This window comes from Rhamphochromis longiceps, linkage group LG13 (assembly GCF_057381845.1).
Source record: "Rhamphochromis longiceps isolate RC_006_pf linkage group LG13, R_longiceps_female_GT1.1, whole genome shotgun sequence".
NCBI classification, from domain to species: domain Eukaryota; kingdom Metazoa; phylum Chordata; class Actinopteri; order Cichliformes; family Cichlidae; genus Rhamphochromis; species Rhamphochromis longiceps.
The window spans coordinates 24,557,584-24,572,279 of record NC_140569.1 but is presented as its reverse complement, the minus strand read 5'-3'; the positions used below and the strand labels follow the sequence as shown (position 1 = coordinate 24,572,279).

Genomic DNA, 14,696 nt, shown 5'->3' with positions numbered 1-14,696 from the left:
TTCAAAAAGACACTCTGAATAAAAATCTGTCTCTGAGAGACATGTTTATAATTGCTCAAATGCCTTGCTAATACTCACACCAAAGCTGGGTTCTGGATTTGGGTTGTGCATTTATTTAGCCTGCATTCACAGCAATGCAGGCCTGTGTATAACAGGGCATTTTCATGAAGACCTTAGTCTTTAGGGTAGGATGCCTCTTTCACAGTATGGAAATGTAGCCACTGCCTTTTTCATTTTTTTAAAATAAGGTGTTTTATTGACTAGACAGGTCTGTCATCACCTGCGCTTCACAGCAAAGACACACTCACACAAACATGACTACGTGTCACTATTTCTCAGCAGGCTTTCATCAACCTGGACTGAACATTGATCCAATTGATTGCCTAAAGCCCTGCTTCCCTTAGCAACCGGAGTGGTTTTTCCCCTAATGGACACAATGCTTCCTTCACACAAAATGGGTCAAGCTTCACTATGTACAGGTCATGGTCACATTAGGTGTTTGGGTTGACACTGAGATGTGCAGAGGGCAATGTAAACCATCTCTTACTGACATGCAAGGCTTGAAATTAAGCTTGGAGCACTAAATGTACAGAAGAAGGGGCTCACAGTGTTGGACTTTCAAAGATTTTTTTTAAGGTGTTTCTGTGGTGTGGATTAACAGCAAAACGAGAAGGGGGCATTATTTGACATGAAAAATTAAAGTCATCCAATTTGCAACCTTTGGCAAATTGTCAGCACCATGTGATGGGCACCGCTGACATGCTAAAGAAATGTGTTGACAAAAAGCTTTCCTCTAAAGTCAGCACTGTCTGACTCACTGTGCTCCTGGTATTTGGATGCCTTGAGACCTCCATTGCTACACAGCCCCCCCCACCACCACCACCATTTGACCATATGCCTTACATTTCCCTGCAGAACTCTGTCCCTGACAAGCATTCGTCAGACAGTTAACCCTACTTTCCCTCCATACAGATAATTTATTATTAATGCCGATGTGCGTTTTGCTCCACTGTTTATGCTACAGTGACAAGAACCACGCTATTTAACACAGCTTGCACTGCATGGCGTGGATGTAATATCGAAAACTTCTGCAGAAATCTCTTTGTTAATGTCACTGCTTTGTGGACCCTGCTGAGGTTTTTCTTTTAGCTGTTGAATCCAGGTCTTTCTCCTCAGCTTTAGCCTGGATTAAGGGAGTGTTTGCTCAAGGCCCTCTTATATGTGTGCCTACACACACTCATGCGCACACACACACATGCACATGTACGCACGCATGCATTGTGTGTCAACAAAGAAATTAGTACTGGTTCTTATGGTGCTTAGAGCTGAAAAGACTAAAGCCCAGCTAGTAATCCTTGTCGTGTAGTGAATTTTTCATTAAATCAGCACAATAACTGATGGAAAGAATTAACGACCGTATAAGAAATTTGGCCAAAAGACTCAACTCCTTTGGAGCGATACTATAAGGAGTAGAGCTGGCATTCTGCCCATCATTATTATTATTAATTTACTCTGAAAATTAATGTCTAGACCTCAGGGTGTCAAAGGGGAAACAACCACAGACTGTCCATAAATGAAAAAAGTATTCATCCTTCAGGGGCCATAAAGAGGGCAAGGAAAAGTAATGAGAATCTGCCCATCACATTTTGATATTTTCAGCACACTGGAGGGGTGAGGTGGTTACTGGAAACATCAGATTTACCCAAAGCCATGAAAATCCCCTGGAAATTTCCTGAAAATCTTGCCTTGGGTTTTTGAGCAAAGTAGATCGAAACATGAAATTTTGAGTGTGCACGCAATAAATGTTTTTCTGGGATTACACCAGATTTACTAGTTTTCATGCCATGATTGTTGATATAACTGATGGATATATAGACCAACATCTTCGCAGTGATTCCCCCCCCAGTCATGTGATCCAATCTCTACCAGTATTGAATGTTGGTGCGGTGTTTTTCTAACACCATTCTTACCCACGTGGTCATCTATCTAATATGCATACGAGTACATGCCATTTATAAAGTGCAAAGCTCGACTTCTGCATCATTCATTTCTAGCATGAGAACAAAGTCAAGGGTTGCTGCTGCAGTAGTAGTAGTTGTAGTAGTAGCTGTGGGAACATGACTTATGGGGCCGAACAGTCCATTAATTTAAAATGACAGAACAACAACAAGAGAAAAAAAAAGTTTGCATGTTCTGTGGGCGTCCTGAGCGTCTGCTTCATTCAGTTATGAATGTTATGCGTCATGCATGCACTTCACTTCAGAATAGAAAACTGAATTAAATTTCTTGATTATTAAGCTCATAAATGTATTGATGCAGACTTATATTAAGACATTATGTCATGTCTGTACTTCAGTCTGCATGTGTCTGCATTGTGCAAAACTCAATGCCACGTGGAGCATGTGGGTTTTATTTATTTAGTGCCGAATTGCAGCAGCAGTCTTATCAGTGCTTTATTACAAAGCAATGGCCAATGACTCTATATAAGCAAGTACTTGGTGATGCTGGGGAAGAAAAAATCCCTTTTTATCAGAAAGAGACTGCTGGCAGACTCAGGCTCAGGGACACAACAGCATCACACAGTAGCTGGAGATCCATGATGTGAACTCTGCTCTTGCTCTACTGGATTGAAATCTGGTGACTGTAAAGACAATTTGAATGAACTCAGTCATGTTCAAGAAACTAGTTTACGATGATTTGAGCTTTGTGACATGATCCATTATCCTAAAGGAAGCAGCCATCAGAAGGTGGATACGCTGTAGGGCATAAAGGGATGGACATGATCCGCAACACACTCAGGTGGCATTTAAATGATGTTCAGTTGGTACTAAGGAGTCCAAAATATGGCAAGAAAATAACCACATACCCCCAGCCTGAACCACTTGAGATAATGCAGGATGGAGTAATAGGCTGTAGCTTCAGTTTTATGTTGACTGGAGTGGCCCTCGGTGTGTTCTGCTGCTGTAGCCCATCTTCAAGGTTTAATGTGCTGTACGTTCAAAGAAACTCTGCTGCATTGCTTGGTTGTAAGAAGTGGTTGTTTGAGTTATTGTTGCCTTCCTGTCAGCTCTGAACATTCTCCTCCGACCTCTTCCATCAAGAAGGCTTTTTCACCCAGAAACTGCTGCTTGCTCGATGTTTTTCCCCCTCCTTTTCAGACCTTTCTCTGTAAACACTTGAGATGGCCATGAAAAAATCCCAGTAGATTGATAATTTGACAAATACACATCCCAGCTCTGATAATGCCACATTCAAAGTCACTTTAATCACCTTTTACCTCATCGTGGTGCTTAGTTTCAACTTCAGCAGGTCGTCTTTGCCGTGTATACATATCTAAATGCATTGAGTTACTGCTATGTGACTGGCTGATGAGATCTTTGTTGAACAGATGTAACTAATCCGCTCGTCTGTGAGTGTATATAGGTAAACAGATAATCTACTGAAACCACAGCAGTAATTTGATTACGTGTTTTATTAAAAATCTGTAATTTATTATTACTTATATTTAAGCTTTCTTTCTTTCACCAGCTAACATAATGTCTGATAACATGCATAACTCTCATTTAATTTTATATCTCTTTCTCTCCCTCCAGAGCATCAGAATTATTTCGGTGTAGACGACCATCTTGGACCCGTGGCAGTCAGCATCCGCAGGGAGAAGCTAGACGATGGAAGGGATAAGGAAGGGACGCAGTACAACTATCGGGTCACCTTTAGAACCAGTCAGGTAACGATAATACACTGATGTGCACTTTTCGCTCACTGCTTACATTATGGATGCATGATTGGAGAACCTTCATGACCTGTCAATTTATTGAAGAATTGTTTACTAGCGCGAACATGGATTTTTCATATTTCTCATATCACATTCAGTGAGACACGTTAAGGTCACTCGGCCTGCGGCTCAGTCAAGCAGTACAAGAGTCCAGGAATGCTTCAGTACCCCCGAAAACAACAGGAAACTTCTCTGCCCTCAACCCTTTAAGACCTACCATAGAACCAAGTCCGCCAGAGCTTATATTATATTTTTACATGCTGTGGAGCCATTTTTGGGAGCATTTCAAGTTGCTATACATCAATACAACCATTATAGCCCAGATTTTAATAATATGTATTCATTAAGTGCATAGTAATTACATAAATTGCAAAAAAGTGCAATAAACTACAAAAAAATTGAAAATCGTTTTTGATTTTTTAACATATATTTGTAGTTAGAGAAATTTAAGAGTCTTATCCCTCAAAACTGTAAATACAAAAAAGTTGCACAAAATAGTTTCCCACCACAGGAAATTTATTTTGAGTGTCTTCATAGTTTTATTTTTGAAATACACCAATTTTTATACACTGCAGGAAAAATGAAAATAAATATTATACTGCAAATTTGCAAAAAAGCAGCATATGCATCAAAATAAACTATTTCCAGCAGTGCAATATGAGTCCTAAGAATCCCAGAAACGACACAGAAAGTCATAAAGTCAAAGATAACTTTTAAAAAGAGCAGTATAGGCCCTGAGGCCCTGATCGCAAAAAAGACTACATTTCCGCAAAAATGACGTCACTTCCGGTTTCGGGCAGGTAATGGCGGAAATGCAAAAGTTCGCGCTGACGTCTATTCCAACGTAGGAAGTGTTTTGAACAGCTGATCAGATCGGTAAAGCGTGTTTCTGGAATATTATGTTTTTGTTCCTGCAAGCGCTTTTTATGCAGTTTTTGCAAAGCTTTATGTGGAAGGAAACCGTGACCGAGGACAAGCTGATGGCATCAGATGTAAGTACAACTCCTCCGGTTTCATATGCAAAAAAAATTTTTGCGCTAGCTTACGTGGTTGCAGTGCTACTGGGATTTAAAAATAGTTACGCATAACAGAGCGTTCCCGCTCCGATCGGCTCTAAAGGGTTAAATCTGCACTAAGGTGTCCAGTGATTCGGTGCCAGTTGTGACTCAGTTGGCCATTAATGCAAATACTGATACAGTGTATCAGAGGTGTGTAGTTGCCTGCCTTCGCTCACTTTCACACACCCCGATGAACACACAACCTGATTAATCCTAAAAAACGGAGAGGCAGAGTCCTGGTGTCCCTGGTGGGACCGTATCGTCTTGATTGATGCTGGCTTGTCTCATTCACTGAATAATTCAGGTGCAACAGATGCGTCAGGCAGGAAAATGTCACTGATATCCAGTGCCCTTCTCGGTTTAAAGCACCACTCCCACGATAAAACAATGTATCTGGGTCATGGTAGCCCTGCAAGTGGCACGCAGGCAGTGTTTTAACTCCTCGACCGCTGGAGCATCTATTTGCATGTACTCCTGTCATTTAGCCTCATTGCTCTCTCTGCGCGACCTGCCCCACATCGCTCTCTCTTCCTTCCTCTGCTATATAAGTCTACTTTTCGGAAAGCCTTTTTATTGGACCGCAGTTGACTGCTGACATGTTAACAGGCTGTGCAAATGGAAATTTGGATGTTGTTGTTTTGAAAGTGTTTACTGGCACACAAACATCTAGTATTCAGTTAGCCTGTCTCAATTATTTAGAATTTGAGTTCCCTAATGCTGTCCAGAGTCATAATGTAGTCATTACCCTTAACACCAGTCAGCATATGGAAGCATACCTGACCCAACCCTATCACACTGTACAAGTAGGAGTTTATATGACTGTTAACTTTACTGGACAAATCCTCACCATCTGTCTTTCCTGCCAGCTGACCACCCTCCGTGGTGCCATCCTGGAGGATGCCATTCCATCCACGGCGAGACACGGGACGGCCCGCGGGCTGCCGCTCAAAGAAGTACTTGAATACGTCATCCCTGAGCTGAATATCCAGTGTCTGAGGCTGGCCATGAACTCTCCCAAAGTCGCGGAACAGCTCCTCAAGCTGGATGAGCAAGGGGTGAATAATACTTTGAGATGTCCTCTTGAACCGTGTTTTGAGTGCTACCACAGATTTTTGCTGCTGCTGCTGATTTAACGGGGTAATCTGAGGTTCAGTGCCTTGATGATTAATACTTGGTGTCTTGCATTTTAAGATATGTATACATATGGTTCTTCCTTTTTCTCTTTAAGACAACCCCCCCCCCCCCCCCCCCCCCCCAAAAAAAAAGAAAAGAAAGGGAAAAAAGAAAAAAATTGCGTAAATACTACCATTTGTAGTTTTACGGACTACTACTTGTTGAGACGAAGTGACTCACTGTGGAGTCATAACTGTGAGGCTGCCAACCAGCACTCCAGGAGGTCACTGCATCTGGACAAACAATAGTGAATCACACAACCTCTTCACAAAACCTAGACAGATTACGCTAACAAGGTACAGCAGGTTAACAAACGTGCGTCTCTGTATGTGAAATCTTTCTCTGAGGAGGGAAGAAAGCCTCGTCTGTCCAGAGATTTGCCAGCTGTTTAATTTTAAAGCCACCGCAGCCACATATCAGAAACGAAAGATTGTTTTGACTGCATTAGCACATCACGCTACATATTTCAGGCGTATGTGTCTCTATTTGTGACATTTACCTCAGCTATAGAAGGAAACTGGGAGGGATTAACTTCAAATAGCAGGAATCTTTGTCCTATATACGGGCTGCTTGTTATAGATAGATAACACAGACTCCTGGGCCGAGGTGCAGACAATATCACGCTTAAATAGAATCAATAGAAGTCCTGTACTCTCTGCAGCCAGCACCATCTGTTTTTGGCACACTTGTTGTGCTGATAGGACACTTGCACACAAGTTAGAGTAACTTACTTTTGACAGCCTACTTTGCCTGAGAGCAGGAGATTTGGTATGCTGCTCAGACGGTGGAGGTTGTCATCTTGCATTATCTCTGTTTGAATAAAATTGCTAATAGTGATATGGGCTCTCTATATTCACAGCTGTCACAGATTCATTGCGTGATCGGAAGGCCTTTAATTTCTCATGTAATGAAACTGGGGAAAAAAAGATGGAATGGAGAGCGGAAGGATTAGCCAGGGGTGATACTTGTTTCACCATCAGAGAATTGTCTGCTTATTAGTTTAATTACATTCGTTAGCGTGCGCCCATCCTTCCAATTGACAGGGGAAAGGTTCTTATAATAGAAAGTGTCAGCCAAGACCCTTTTCTGTGTTAGGATTTCGTTACACACATAAACAAGAGCAATGAAGTGTCCTCTCTAAAGCAAGTTAAATGCACTCACGGTGGCATGCTCTCTGTGTCCAATTATGTCAAAGTAACTTTGTAAATAAGTGCTTTGAGGAAGTTCTTCCCACCAGATGTTACAGGGGTTTGTTCACCTGCCATGTGACTCCCCATGTCTGCAGATAAAGAGTTTGATAGATGATGAAACTGACACATGGGAGGCAAAAAAAAAAAAAGCAATAAAATAATCTCAAGAAACTGCCTTCAGAGGAGGAGAGCCCAGGCTAAGTGGGGCTTGAAGCTCTTCCAGTTGGCACTCCTCTGCGCAGACCTCAAACCAAAAGCCCAGTGGAAGCCAGTTTTATATTTGGATGTCAGTATTTTTGCACACTCCTGTTATAATCATTAATGTTATTCTTGCCGGGCAAATGTTCAATATGTCAGGCACTCCTTAATCTGCTTTTTAACCAAGCTGGACTTTGACCGCCCCTCTAATGTGTTTATGTGAGGAAGCTGATACGGGACAGGAAGAACTGCAGCCTGATGATCTGCCTGACTTTTTTCCCCCCTAAAATGCATATTTTTGAGGATTTGTGTGCGCGCGCGCAATTCTTTGGAGATGTTAGATGTTAGTCTCTTTGTTAAATGCTTCCTCTTGCTGTGAACAGAGTCAGAGAGGGTCTCCTGCATCTGCAAAAAGAATATCCCTGAAAGCGGCCTTGTAGACTGCGCCGTAACAGCCTAGGACGTAAGAAGAGAAGAGAGCATATGTGAATGTATTTTAGATCTCTTTGTAGATCACAGTGAATTGACTGTGCGCAGATGGACTGTGGAAAAGGAGTTGGCAGCTAATGAGATTTAGAGATGCGATCTTGAGTAAGAAATTTACAAATTAGGTTTTGTTTTTTTTGTAAGCCATTGATTTTTCAATGCGTATCTGCTGTTTCAATCTAAAGACTCAAATCTGGAAAATTAAAATTCTTTAGTTTATTATTATCTGTGTCAGTTAGAAAATGAAAGTTGTGAATTTACAAGCACTGGTAATACTCATAAATTTGAAAGTGAGAGGAAAATATGAGTGTGTCATGACAGTAATGACAACGTTGAGGAGGTCAGAGAACAGTTACTGACCTTTTCCTCTAAGTTATGTTTGACAGATGATATTCTCCCTAACCTAGAAAGCTAATCTCCCTGCAGTGATCGCATTCATAGCATAAACAAAGAATAAGTGCAGGAAATTTTGCAATTACAAACACTGCGTTTTTTAAAATCCCCTGGCCTTACATTGAAAGTTGGAGAAGTTTCTGTAGTGACACTTTAATGCAATAACCCCAGCAGATGTTTGTGTAGTGGTGCGTGGTGATTGTAGCCAGGTTTAAGTAGCCACATTTTGGATTTTTGCTGCATCAGGACACTGCAGCGCAGACATATGTCACACCACGCCATCCCTCAGGAGCCACTCAGAGCTCTCCGGGGGAAACACTGTCCCAATTTCTTTCTCCACTCATTATGTGTCTTTTGTTGTTTGTGCGTTCTTATTTTAGTTTCAGCTTTTGTTTAAATGAATGAGCAGGAGTTCAGTTTTCAACGCCCTGCAGCTCTGGACAGATGGAGAAAAATTGGAGATGCTTTCTTTGCTAAGATTTTTGGCAAGATCTGTTAAATGGGATACAGCTCCACCTTAACAGAAGCTAATGCCACTCCAAAAAGAGCCATCACAGACGGTGATGCAACAAGCTTCACCGAAGGAGCACTACTCATCTGTATCTTTGTTATATGTCCTGTGTGCTTGCACTTTTCAAATTCGCCCCAAAGGTTAATGTGATTACCCTCCCTATCGGTTAGGCTGTTAAGAGGAGCTGGAGGTCAAGCGAGTCCATATCACACAGGATAAAAGACAGAAGGCCACATCATTGCACATCATGCCATTTCCACGGGGCTTGATGGTATAATAGCTTTTGGTAACCGCAGGAGCTTTAGTGCAGAACAGACTGCCTGATGGGAGGAAGTCACCATGACAACAGTGTCAGGAGTACACCGGGAAATCATAACCTGTAACGGAGGAAAAAGACAATTCCAATTTGTTTCAGTATATAGACCATTTGTCAGCATTCACATTCAGAGAAACCCTTTCTTCCCGCCGTACCGACACATTGACTCTGGGTCAAGATGAAGGTGAAGCTGTGAATAAAGGGCAACAGGTGCCAAACGCAAGGGGCTGCCTCCTCATCTATTTGTTTCCACCCTTGACCCTTTTTTTCTTTCCATCTTCTGCTATCATTGGGAGGGTGTAAGCCTTAGAACTCATGTAGTGGAGAGATGCTCTCACACTAATCTCACAAGAGAATCACTCCAGATGTTTTATTTCTTCCTGTCTCTTGAGGAGATGAGTTCATATCAGACATTTCTGAATTACAGCAACGCTTGTGGTGGAAACTTGAGAGATTTGGCTCCCTTTTCTATGCCTTTAGATGGTCTTCTCAATAAACAAGACATCTGTATGTAGACACATTTGTTAAACAATCTTCCTAGTATTTCACAGCTACAAAAGTATCTCCTAAGGAAGAGGTCCATTAGAAAGTATTGAAATACTGTTGTTGGCAGATTATGCCGTTTTCTTTCATAAACCGAAACTGTTCTGCTGTATGTCTGTAATCCACTCCCTTGTCGCCCCACAGCTGCTCTTAAGTAGCAGCTAATAGCTCAGGTTGATTTATACTCTGCACAGTGCTCCTGAGAGTTCATAGCCTAGCTTCACAAAAGGGGATTTCAGCTCTCTCTCCCCCCCAAGAAGGGTTATGAAGGCCTTCACATTAGCTGTGACATGATGGAAAGTGGGAACTTGCATGCTTTGAGTGCTTAATATACAGTATGTATGAGTGTGGTGTGCGTGATACCAATCAGCAACAGGAAATGGTACTCACTGAGTGTCTATGTCTATTTTCCTCATTCCAGCTAAGCTTCCAGCACAAGGTGGGAGTACTCTACTGCAAGGCTGGCCAGAGCACAGAGGAAGAGATGTACAACAACGAGAGTGCCGGCCCAGCGCTGGATGAGTTCTTGGATCTGCTTGGTCAGAGGGTGCGCCTCAAAGGCTTCACCAAGTACAGAGCTCAGCTGGATAACAAGAGTAAGATAAAATGCACAACACACTCGCCAAGCTAAACATCCACAAATGCTAACCCACACATTTCCAGTCCTGCTGAGTGCAGATGCTCCGCTGTATGTGTTTACAGGGACTGTAGTGCATCTTCAATCTTAATTTTTGTTCTATGATATCATCAGATCAGCTAACTCGGTTACATTTTGCAATCTGGCCTGAGACCCTGACCTCCCTGTCTTCTCTTATAGCGGACTCCACAGGCACGCACTCTCTTTACACAACCTATAAAGACTACGAGCTGATGTTTCACGTGTCCACCATGCTCCCCTACACACCCAACAACCGGCAGCAGGTGAGTAAACTGTACCCTTCAGGCTCTATCTTCTGCAGCACACCACCATGCTTGCCCTTCTGTGTACTCAGTTGATGTCTAATAGCTTTAATAAATCCTTGAGCAAGTTCCTTTTAGGATATCACCTATCCTGACTACTGCCAATCTTCCCCAGAGACTCATTTCGCCACGGTAATGACCTATCAGTTGAAAGCACGAGCATTGCCATAGCGACGGTACCCCCTAGTAGGACTTTAATCAGTGCTTCCCCAGGGGCTGAAGCAGACGCGGTATTAGATGGACCTCTGTCTGTCCGTGCTAACAAGTGGAATTAGGTGGATGTAGCAGTGGACTGTTGAACGATGGCCCTCTAAAGATAAGATTACAGACATTCACTGTATTAATCTCTATGCCGATCACATGGTTGTACTTTTTGAGTCCATAATACAACCTGTGGGCACCACCCTGTAGAGATTAGAATACCTTGATGGAGGCTGGATGTACAGTCTAAAACATCAGAAACATCTAACAAGTGAGCGTAGAAACATATGATTGGTGGTGTTTTTTTCTCTTTACCTTTCATCCAATTGTATTTCATAAAGTGGGACTGTTTGATTTAATCCCTGGTGGTAATATTCCAGCAGGGCCAAGCAGAGCTTGACCTGTTCATCCCTTCATCATTTCCAAATCACCCCTGCACCCTCTAATCCTGCTTGTTTCGGGCTCTCACCGACCCTGACTGACAGGCTCACACCAACCAGAGAATGGGGGTTAATGACCTGCACAGGCCAACAATACAAGCAGTATAAATTGGGTTTGAGTGGACATGTGCCCTTCACACACAAATCCTAAATTGAGTTAGTTGATATCTCTACCACCCAAAAATCCCTTTGTCCAGTAAAGTTTCTGTATCCAAACCGGGAACAGTGATTCTGTCGAGGAGAAGGGCAAAATGTGAGAGCTTACTCAAAGGATTGATTTTTTTTTGTTTCGTGCAGGGGATGAACTGATGCCCCCCGTCCCTGCATTCAGTGTAATAAAGATGCTCAAATGTTAATCCAGGAAAATGATGCTAAACAGGTTTTGTCCCATCAGTTGTATCAAAGCTTGTTGCAACCAATGAGTCTATGATTGAAAAATTGTTTCCAAAGGAAAGGCGTGTGGGAAGGAAACATAAACGGTGACAACCTCATTTTCTCAATTACCACACCATGTCCTACTGAGAACGTGACGTACACGCCACAAGATTGTGCAGAGGCCCAATCAATGAAACAGGAATTTATCCCTCTAATGCCAAGTGTATCATATTTGATACATGAGCATTACCTGTTGAGTTCGAAAAGCCTGAACAAATTGCACATTTTTTTTAAACAATTAATAAATAAAAATTCTGGATGTAGCAAAACCTAATTTGTTTTCTTTTAATTTGTCAAAAAGTTCAATAAACATTCCAATTTCAAAAAAATGTAAATTTTCCGGCAATTATTTAATGACTAGACTACAGTTACTATAGTTTTGTATTTTCTAATTATTTTAATTATTATTATTATTTCATTTTGACCTTTTGTTTTCAAGTTCAAGTGGATTTTCTTATTTCAGTTTAGTTTTTGTTGTTTGAAAATGTTTAGTTTAGCCTTTTTTCTTTTCTTTTCTTTTTTGTTTCAGTGTTAGTTTTAGGCTTTTTTTCTTCATTATTATTGTACCAAGAGCATAAGTCACAGGTAAGATTTGGGGAAATCAGGCTGTATAATAAAAACATAACTTTTTGAAAGCAGTGATTCGTAGTGTTATAAAAATCCAGATATCCATAAACACGTCTGTCAATACCTCAAGTTTTAGTTAATATAACCACCTTGGTTCAGGCATCATAGGGTTAATTAAATAAGGAACTTTTACATAACTGGCATGTTTTTTTGGGGGTTTTGTTTTTGTTGTTTTTTTGGTTTTGTTTTAAGTCCTGTGACATGTGGTTTATGGCTGTTATCAGAGCTGTCAATCATATCTTGTTGCGTTTAAAAAAATGCTTTTGTATCATTTCCTGGTTTATAAGAGATGTCCATTCTGTCCATTAATGAGGACGTTTTTGCCACCCAAAATTCTTTGTTTTTCTTGGATATAGGCATGATACTTTAAGGTTTGCTGGGAAAATTTCTAAGTAATAAAAGGGCCAGTACATATGAGCACTTGGTGCTACACCTTAGTTTGTCTGGTATTGATCGGTGGCTTATCATGGTTAATGTTAGCAAATGTTTGCTAAGTTGAGAGAGAAGTTTTTGTGTGACTGTTGAGTCACTGCAACTGACACACGGCTGGCCTTTGTTCAGAAAAACACTCGCATGCTCTCATTCGAATTGAAATCTTAAAGCGATAATGTGTTTTCCAAACTTCTGTACTCTTAAACTAACCTGACTGTGTTCATCTTTTATCTAATTTAATTTCCATTTCTCCTTTTTCTCTTGCAGTTGCTAAGGAAGAGGCACATTGGCAATGACATTGTCACCATAGTGTTTCAGGAGCCCGGGGCGCTTCCTTTCACTCCAAAAAACATCCGCTCTCATTTCCAGCATGTGTTTGTCATTGTCAAAGTCCACAACCCGTGCACTGATAACGTCTGCTACAGGTAAATGGAACAAGCATGCATCACGCCTGCAAGGCACTCCCAAAACTGTTTTTTACTCTGGTTGGTAAAGAAAAGCGTGCAGGGTAGAAGAAAGTAGAAAAACATCTGAGTTTGGTGGCATTGAGTCAAACCACTAAATATTAGAGTGCTACACCACGGGATAAGAAGCGAAATGGTGTGCTCGAGACAGTTTAGGCGAACGTGTTGATCTTCTGATGTGTTTTTCATAGATGTCTTTGTGTCAAGTGGCTCTTCTGCGTGAACTTTTAAGAGCTCTTAATTTAAAAGGATAATAATAATAGCTTGCTCAGTGATTTCTGTGGTTTCTCTTATGACTTCATAGTAATGCGCCAGAATCACAGGGCTCTTTTCATCTGCTCAGTGATGATGCAGTTATTATCTTCAGAGACACCTTGAAATTATGACTTATGAATTACGACTCAAGAGTTTCTGAAGTCAAGACGACTCTTGCTAATAACATAGCATTTGTTGAAGGGAGAAAGATTAGTCTCAGCAGAAATAATTTTACCAAAAGGCATATAATTTCAGCGCCTGCTCATTATTCATTCATTTCAATATCTACGCTCCTCTTTTTCTTAACTGTCACTCCCGCATTTTATTTTTTTCCAGTGTGGCTGTGTCCAGATCTAAAGACGTGCCTCCATTTGGCCCCCCTATTCCCAAGTCTGTAACTTTTCCAAAGTCTGCGGTTTTCAGGGACTTCCTGCTTGCCAAGGTCATCAACGGGGAGAACGCAGCACACAAGTCGGAGAAGTTTCGGGCCATGGCGACTCGTACGCGGCAGGAGTACCTGAAGGACCTAGCCGAGAACTTCGTCAGCACGGCCACTATCGACTCAGCTGTCAAATTCAGCTTCATCAGCCTCGGAGGCAAGAAGAAGGAGAAGGTGAAACCCAGGAAGGACGCGCATCTGTTCAGCGTGGGAGCGATCACCTGGAGCGTCCGTGCCCGGGACTTTGGCCAGTCGCTGGACTTTGACTGCTTGCTTGGTATATCCAATGAGTTCATTGTGCTCATTGAGGAGGAATCAAAAAATGTGATCTTCAACTGTTCGTGCCGCGACGTCATCGGGTGGACCTCAGGGATTATGAGCATTAAGATTTTCTATGAACGGGGCGAGTGTGTCATGCTGTCTGCTCACGACAACTGCGGAGAAGACATCCGGGAGATGGTGCAGAGACTAGAGGTAAATCTCTTCGTGTCTGCATTGGAATAATCTCTGTCATCCCAAAGCTCTCAATAACTGCTGGATTAGACCACAGAAGGCCAGTGGGATGATCCTTTTTGTAGCACCTCGTCTTCGGTGTCACTAATCATACCATATGTAGAGATTTGAGAGAACAAAAGACATTAGATGAATCAGTTTCCAACACCACACCCCCCTCACAGAGCTAGTAATTCATTCTGTTTGCCCTGTCTGTTTAATTGAGGGGTTTTTGTATAAATTTGACATCCAGTTTATTTGTGAAATAATGAGCACATTACAGTAAAAACAATTACGCTGTCTACTAC

At 41.7% G+C, this 14,696-nt stretch overlaps 1 protein-coding gene across 7 annotated transcripts in view; it reads left to right on the top strand.

Annotated features, from left to right (window-relative positions):
* sipa1l2a (signal-induced proliferation-associated 1like 2, genome duplicate a) overlaps nt 1–14,696 on the top strand; it is an 82,030-nt gene that overhangs the window by 33,253 nt on the left and 34,081 nt on the right. For all 7 annotated transcript variants that reach the window (XM_085428627.1, XM_085428626.1, XM_085428621.1 and 4 more), the window contains 6 exons: nt 3,594–3,727; nt 5,700–5,888; nt 10,065–10,239; nt 10,461–10,564; nt 13,006–13,163; nt 13,794–14,370. In XM_085428627.1, the coding sequence (XP_085284753.1) occupies nt 3,594–3,727; nt 5,700–5,888; nt 10,065–10,239; nt 10,461–10,564; nt 13,006–13,163; nt 13,794–14,370 (1,337 nt within the window). The remainder of the gene's footprint in view (nt 1–3,593; nt 3,728–5,699; nt 5,889–10,064; nt 10,240–10,460; nt 10,565–13,005; nt 13,164–13,793; nt 14,371–14,696) is intronic.